Source organism: Dendropsophus ebraccatus, chromosome 4 (genome assembly GCF_027789765.1).
Source record: "Dendropsophus ebraccatus isolate aDenEbr1 chromosome 4, aDenEbr1.pat, whole genome shotgun sequence".
Lineage (NCBI taxonomy): Eukaryota > Metazoa > Chordata > Amphibia > Anura > Hylidae > Dendropsophus > Dendropsophus ebraccatus.
The window spans coordinates 113174944-113183192 of NC_091457.1; the positions used below are offsets into that span (position 1 = coordinate 113174944).

Here is an 8249-nt window from a genome sequence, read left to right on the forward strand (position 1 = left end):
TATACAGGGGGAGAGGACTGGTGTGTGTGGGGTCTTTATAGAGGGGGAGAGGACTGGTGTGTGTGGGGTCTTTATACAGGGAAGAGGACTGGTGTGTGTGGGGTCTGTATACAGGGGAGAGGACTGGTGTGTGTGGGGTCTGTATACAGGGGAGAGGACTGGTGTGTGTGGGGTCTGTACACAGGGGGAGAGGACTGGTGTGTAGGGTCTGTATACAGGGGGAGAGGACTGGAGTGGGGGGCGGGCTGTATACAGGGAAGAGGACTGGTGTGTAGGGTCTGTATACAGGGGGAGAGGACTGGTGTGTGTGGTCTGTATACAGGGGGAAAGGACTGGTGTGTGGGGTCTGTATACAGGGAGAGGACTGGTGTGTAGGGTCTGTATACAGGGGGAGAGGACTGGTGTGTGGGGGGTCTGTATAGAGGGGGAGAGGACTGGTGTGTGTGGGGTCTTTATACAGGGGAGAGGACTGGTGTGTGTGGGGTCTGTATACAGGGGAGAGGACTAGTGTGGGGGGGTCTGTATACAGGGGAGAGGACTGGTGTGGGGGGGTCTGTATACAGGGGAGAGGACTGGTGTGGGGGGGGGTGTATACAGGGGAGAGGACTGGTGTGGGGGGGGGTGTATACAGGGTGAGAGGACTGGTGTGGGGGGGGGGTCTGTATACAGGGGAGAGGACTGGTGTGTGGGGTCTGTATACAGGGGGAGAGGACTGGTGTGTGTGGGGTCTGTATACAGGGGAGAGGACTGGTGTGTGTGGGGTCTGTATACAGGAAAGAGGACTGGTGTGTGTGGGGGGGGTCTGTATACGGGGGAGAGGACTGGTGTGAGTCTGTATACAGGGGGAGAGGACTGGTGTGTGTGTGGGGGGGTCTGTATACAGGGGGAGAGGACTAGTGTGTGGGGTCTGTATACAGGGGGAGAGGGGACCAGTGTGGGGTGTCTGTGCACAGGGGTTCTCTCCCCCTGTATACAGACCCCACATACCAGTCCTCTCCCCTGTATACAAACCCCACATACCAGTCCTCTCCCCCTGTATACAGACCCCCCCACCACACCAGTCCTCTCCCCCTGTATACAGACCCCCCACACCAGTCCTCTCCCCCTATATACAGACCCCCCACACCACTCCTCTCCCCCTGTATACAGACCCCCCACACCAGTCCTCTCCCCCTGTATACAGACCCCCCCCACACCAGTCCTCTCCCCCTGTATACAGACCCCACACACCAGTCCTCTCCCCCTGTATACAGACCCCACACACACACCAGTCCTCTCCCCCTGTATATAGACCCCCCACACACTAGTCCTCTCCCCTGTATATAGAACCCACACACCAGTCCTCTCCCCCTATATACAGACCCCACACCAGTCCTCTCCCCCTGTATACAGACCCCCCCACACCAGTCCTCTCCCCTGTATACAGACCCCACACACTCCAGTCCTCTCCCCTGTATACAGACCCCACACACCAGTCCTCTCCCCTGTATACAGACCCCACACACCAGTCCTCTCCCCCTGTATACAGACCCCACACACACCAGTCCTCTCCCCCTGTATACAGACCCCACACACCAGTCCTCTCCCCTGTATACAGACCCCACACATGCCTGTCCTCTCCCCTGTATACAGACCCCACACACCAGTCCTCTCCCCTGTATACAGACCCCACACACCAGTCCTCTCCCCCTGTATACAGACCCCACACACCAGACCTCTCCCCCTGTATACAGACCCCACACACACCAGTCCTCTCCCCCTGTATACAGACCCCACACACCAGTCCTCTCCCCTGTATACAGACCCTACACACCAGTCCTCTCCCCTGTATACAGACCCCACACACCAGTCCTCTCCCCCTGTATGCAGACCCCACACACCAGTCCTCTCCCCCTGTATGCAGACCCCACACACCAGTCCTCTCCCCTGTATACAGACCACACACACCAGTCCTCTCCCCCTGTATACAGACCCCACACACCAGTCCTCTCCCCCTGTATACAGACCCCACACACCAGTCCTCTCCCCTGTATACAGACCCCACACACACCAGTCCTCTCCCCCTGTATACAGACCCCACACACCAGTCCTCTCCCCTGTATACAGACCACACACACCAGTCCTCTCCCCTGTATACAGACCCCACACATGCCTGTCCTCTCCCCCTGTATACAGACCACACACACCAGTCCTCTCCCCCTGTATACAGCCCCCCCCCCCCACACCAGTCCTCTCCCCTGTATACAGACCACACACCAGTCCTCTCCCCCTGTATACAGACCCCACACACCAGTCCTCTCCCCCTGTATACAGACCCCACACACCAGTCCTCTCCCCCTGTATACCCCTCCATGCTACTATGGATATTGCAGCTTCCTTCACTCTGTTTCTGCACAGTGAATGGTGCAGCAGCTCACTACTTCCTACTTCCGGTCGAGGCCCCGCCCCTCCTGGTGACATCACACCTCAAAGGAGAGGATACACTCTAGCATCTACCGTTAGTGAACGGTCAACTGTGTTACGCGTACACGAGTCTCTATTATGGCTGGAAGGGCAGGGGGGATGCAGGATGCAGCGGATTTTCACCTTTTGCTGATGTAGTTTTGGAATCAATATACAGCTAGACCCAATAAAAAATTATATATATATATATATATATATATATATATATATATATATATAATAGAAGGAAGTAATAAGTGACAAATATGGCTAATATAATTACATCATTACAAATTGTGTTATGTGCTGTAAGGGTCCATCTGGATTGTTCCATCGTGAACATGGGGGTCAATCCTTATCGGTATAGACTGGTTCGTACTGTATGGTATTAGCCCTTTAAGGGCACACTTGTCTGATCACGCTGGTAGTTGTAGTTCTGCAACAGCTGGCGAGCGACAGGTTAAGAACCTCTGTTCTAGATTTATACAACTATATACCTGCATGTGAAGTCTTATACACAGACAGAAAGACACATTTGGTCAGCTCGCCTAAGGCTGCATTCACACGTTCAGTGATTTTCCTGGTCCGTGATTGTGGTCCGGTAGCTACCTCAGTGATCCGGTGTTTTAAAGCATTGCTTCTCAAACTCTTTGTTCTCGGGCCTCACCCGGCAATTCATGTTGATGCTCGGGCCTCACCAACAAACATATACAACTATACCGCCATGTAGTGCACATAATATCCCAGAGCAGCGTCAAAACAACACCAAAATGCAGAAATAAATGTTGCTTCACCTTTAGTAAACCACCAACAGTGCAGAAAATACATACTGCTCCACCTGCAGTAACCCATTACCACATAGTGCTCCACCTGTATACCACACACACGCACACTTCTACTCTTAACCTCCTCTTCCTGTGGTAGCTGCCTTTCTCCTCATTACTTTATTTCTGTACATTTGGCATTCCTGTCACTGTCAGAATGATGTGTAGTGTTCCTGGCACTGTCAAAGTAGTAGGTATTCCTATAATAGCTCCCATATAGTAGTTAAAGGACAAGTGCCATGAAAACCTTTTTCCCAGTAATTGAAGCACATTACAAAGTTATATAACTGTAATATGCTTCAATCATCTATCTGCCTCCCTTCCCTGTCTTTTCCCCCCTCCACCCCCCACCAGGAAGTGTCCTGACTCACACAGACCTGATTACCAAGCTCTTCTCTTAGCTCCTTCTCCTGTTACACTAGCCTCCCCCTCCCCTGCCTTGTCAGGTGACTCAGCTTTCTCAGCTCCCATTGGCTGAACAACTGCAAGCCATCACTTAGACTGGGGAGGGGGGGCTGCTGTAACAGGACCTAGAGCAGCCCTCCTGCTGATGACTCATCCTCACAAGAAGGAGCTGCCTGGTGACGGTGATGGCAGTCATTAGGTCTGTGTGAGTTAGGACACTTCCTGCTGGGGGGTGGAGGGGGGGAAAAGACAGGGAAGGGAGGCAGGTAGGTGAAGTTATATAACTTTGTAATGTGCTTCAATTACTGGGAAATAGTTTTTCATGGCACTTGTCCTTTAATACCTTCAATAGTGCCCCACAAACAGTTAATAACCCCACTAGTGCCCCACAAACAGTTAATAACCCCACTAGTGACCTACAAATAGTTAATTCCCCCAATAGTGACACATCAGTGTCCCACAAATAGTTAAATTCCCTGTAGTGCACCGCAAACAGTTAAATCCCCCAGATTAGGTATGTGGGTTGCCACCTGTGCGTAAGATCCCCTGCTTTTCCCCATATAGTAATAATGCCCCGACTGGGACCCTCATACAATAATAACGCCCACTGCTATGCCCCCATATAGTAATAATGCCTCCTGATGTGCCTCCATATAGTAATAATCTCTCCTGCTGTGTCCCCATATAGTAATAATGCTCCCTGCTGTGCCCCCATATAGTAATAATGTCTCTTGCTGTGTCTCCATATAGAAATAATGCTCACTGCTGTGCCCCCATATAGTAATAATGCCCTCTACTGTGCCCCTATATAGTGATAATTTCTCTTGCTGTGTCCCCATATAGTAATAATGTCCCCTACTGTGCCCCCATATAGTAATAATGTCTCTTGCTGTGTCCCCATATAGTAATAATGTCCCCTGCTGTGCCCCCATATCATGGGTCTCCAAACTGCGGCCCTCCAGCTGTTGCGAAACCACAACTCCCATCATGCCTGGACAGCTAAAGCTTTGGATTTGGCTGTCCAGGCAGGATGGGAAATGTAGTTTTGCAACAGCTGGAGGGCCGCAGTTTGGGGACCCATGCCCCATATAGTAATAATGCCCCCTGCTGTGCCCCCAAACATAGTAATAATGCCCCCTGCTGTATCCACCAGTTAAGGTACCCTCTCTGCCTGCAATCAACCTGACCCCTCTACACACACTCCACCCCACCTGACCCCCCCCACACACACTCCCCCACCTGACCTCCGACACACACACACACACACACACACCACCCTACCTGACCTCCTACCCCACCTGACCCTCTCCCCCTGTTGTCCATATGTCCCCCTCTCCCCCTGGTTTCCATATGTCCCCCATATGTCCCCCTCCCCGTTTTCCACACACATGTCCCCTAACCTTCGGCCGCTCAGTTGACAGGGAATCGCAGCGCACTTCCTCCAGCCGCCCGCTCAGCCCCCTCATGGCGCAGCCATTTTTTTTTTATTCTGGTGCACCGAGGCTCCGTACAGTGTTAGTGCACCACTGCTCGTGATTGGCCCGCCCACCTGTCCATCACCACCGGTGCCACGCTCTCCCCCTGGGTTCCGAGGGACAATCAATCACAGTGACAGGAGGGTAGGAGCCGGATGGGCGCCTGCGGCTGCAAGCAAGCAAACAACTGATCTCCGCTCCCTCCAGGTTCTGTGCTGTCCTGTCCCAAAAGGATCTGCCTCTGCTTGCAGGCGCCCGTCCGGCTCCTATCCTCCTGTCACTGTGAGGCCCCATTCACATATCCGTGTCAGTTTTTACTGTCAGGAAATCCTGATCAGGAGGCCTCAAATGTCATCAGGAAAGTATCAGGATTTCCTGACAGTAATCCATTTTTACCCTCAGGAAACCATTTGGAAAAGCCTTCAGGATTTCCTGATCAGAAGAAAAAATATTACATGGTGGGAGATGTAGTTCTGCAAACTGGATGGTCACAGCTTGCAGAACTACAACTCCCATCATGCCCGGCTGGCAGGTCATGATGGGAGTTGTACTTCTGCAATCTGTGGCCATCCAGGTTGCAGATCATGATGGGAGTTATAATTCTGCAACCTGGATGGCCACAGGCTGCAGAAGTACAACTCCCATCATGACCTGTCAGCAGGACATGGTGGGAGTTTTACTTCTAGGAGGGGGGAGGAGTGATCTCACCTGTCCCGCCGGTTCCTGGTCTTCTCATCTGGAGGGTGAGGATACAGGGGTGCCGCGGGCCGCTGCTGAGTGAGGGGTCTGGGCGGGGGCTGCAAATCAGAGGTCCGGGGGGGGGGGGGCGGTGCTGCCGGGTGAGGGGTCCTCTAACCAGGTCCGGGAGGGGGGGATGGTGCTGCTGTGTGAGGGGTCCCGGCGGGTGCTGCTGGGTGAGGCGGGGGCCACTAAACTGAGGTCCGGGGGGGCACGCGCCGTGTGTGTGTGTGGGGATTCCGGGGGAGCAGACGGGTACGGCAGCAGCAGGTGCACACAGCAAACGGGGACGGCAGCAGACTGCACTCGGAACCCAGGGGGAGAGCCCGGCGGTGATTGATGGGTGGGCGGGCCAATCACGAGCAGTGGTGCGCTGAGGCCGTACGGAGCCTCAGTGCACCAGATTTAAAAAAAAGAAAAGCTGCTAGGGGGGCTGAGCGGGCGCCTGAAGGAAGAACGCTGAGCCTCCCTGTCAGCTAAGCGGCCGCAGATCAGGAACGCTGGCCACAAATCCTGGAGTCCCTGCTGTGTGCCGATGTCAGCCACAGACCGGGACCCTGTGCCTCACCAGACTGCGAGCTGCGCCTCACCAGTGAGGCGCACCTCACAGTTTGAGAAGCGCTGTTTTAAAGCATTTTAAATTACATTGATTATATCACATCCGTGTACATCTGTAAAAAACACAGATCTCATTGATTTCTATGGGGAATCCGTTCAGTGCTTCCATTCGGAGTTATGACATGTCCTATTTTTAAACCGAACAGATCACGGATCCTTGAAATCACGGAACGTCTGAATAGCCCAATAGAAAGTAATGGGCTGAAAAATTGTCCTTGCGCACGGATCCGTGAGCACGGACAACTTCCAGGAACGTGTGAATGCAACCTTATTAGTCTTATACATCCATCAACATATATGCATTCTCCAGTTGAGTTTATAAACGAATACCATAGATTTCAGTCATGCTGGGAATACGGAGATCATCAGCATGGTAATGGAACAATTAAGGAGGAAGATTTCCTTAGGTCAGAAAATTAATCAGCCATAAACATTTTTCTGTGTCTCTCAGTCATTCTCAGTAGCATTGATGAGTGTTATATATATTGGTAGGAGCGACAGGAATCTGGCCAACGCAGAGGGTGGGGATCATTCTCAGTATATGAAATAGCACTCTGCGACATCCCCCCCTGAAAGCCCATCCCTACTACAGTCGCTCTAAGTCGGAAGGTTTCCATAAGTGGGCTCAGATACGAATTATAATCACTTTCACTTATTACTAGTACAGACAACACATTCACATTAACAACATTATAACTTCCTAGTACACAGATATATGGAGGGTATGGACCTACCGTAGGGGTGGTCTAACAGGAACATGACTTCCAGAATTGAATGCCCCCTGGAGCTGCAGCTTAGGACATTCTCTGTAGTGCATGAGTTCCCTCGCAGTTATGTACTTTGAACAATGTCTCACTGTGTCACCTAAGACTAACCCTTATCTAAACCTGAAAGTTTACCCTTTCATAGCTGACATAATGCAAGCTGAACCAGGTGAGATTTATCTAATAACCTTGGAATTTCTTTCCATTTTTTTCTTCTTATCTGACAACAGAATAAAAGTCTTTGTAGTAAAATGATTTTTATTCATCTCTTTCTGCTCCCCTGACCTCTGTCATACTAGGGCTTTTTTGTTTCCACCTTTACATCATCATTTTGCGTAATATTATTATTATATTTAGGCTATTTTCACACAGTATTTTTGCTCAGTATTTTGTAACCAAAACCAGGAGTTTGTTCACACACTGTTGAAATTGAATGGATTGCCGTCATTTAATAACAAATAATTGCCAGTTTTTTAAAAACAATGGCCATTGTTTTAAAATAATGGCCGTTACTTGCCATAAAATGGCGGTAAAATAGTTCAGTGTACACTATTTGTAACTTGTAACTATTTGCACTTACTGACAGCAGCTCCCTGTGTTCCTCCACTCCTCCAGGCTTTGCCGTCCTCTCTTTATCTTTCACCTTTACCTTTATTTTTTCTTGATTGAAGATACCACGATGTTGCAAAAACCTGTTAAATTCTATTTAAAATGTCCTATTGTATTTTATAAATTTTACAGGAGCATAAATAAAGCATCAGTATGGCTACAAGTCACTTCAACATGAAGCATACAAAGCATCATAACAAACAGGAATTATATTGTGACTAGAAATAATGTGAACCACTAAAACTAGGGAAAGAAGATAGTTACAATTACAGGGGCTTGTTGGCCCCAACCAAAATAAATGCCATTTAGAATGACATCTCATATTAAATTGTTTAAGAGGGGGAAAATAGATGCAGTGGAGCAGAAGAGGTAAA

The 8249-nt window shown here is 50.3% G+C and overlaps 1 protein-coding gene across 1 annotated transcript in view; it reads right to left on the reverse strand.

Annotated features, from left to right (window-relative positions):
• Nucleotides 1-7322, reverse strand: part of COPG1 (COPI coat complex subunit gamma 1) — a 29345-nt gene extending 22023 nt beyond the window's left edge. The window contains exon 1 of the mRNA XM_069966748.1: nucleotides 7237-7322. Within this exon, the coding sequence (XP_069822849.1) occupies nucleotides 7237-7261 (25 nt within the window). The 5' untranslated portion in view covers nucleotides 7262-7322. The remainder of the gene's footprint in view (nucleotides 1-7236) is intronic.
• Between the last annotated feature and the right edge of the window lie 927 nt (nucleotides 7323-8249).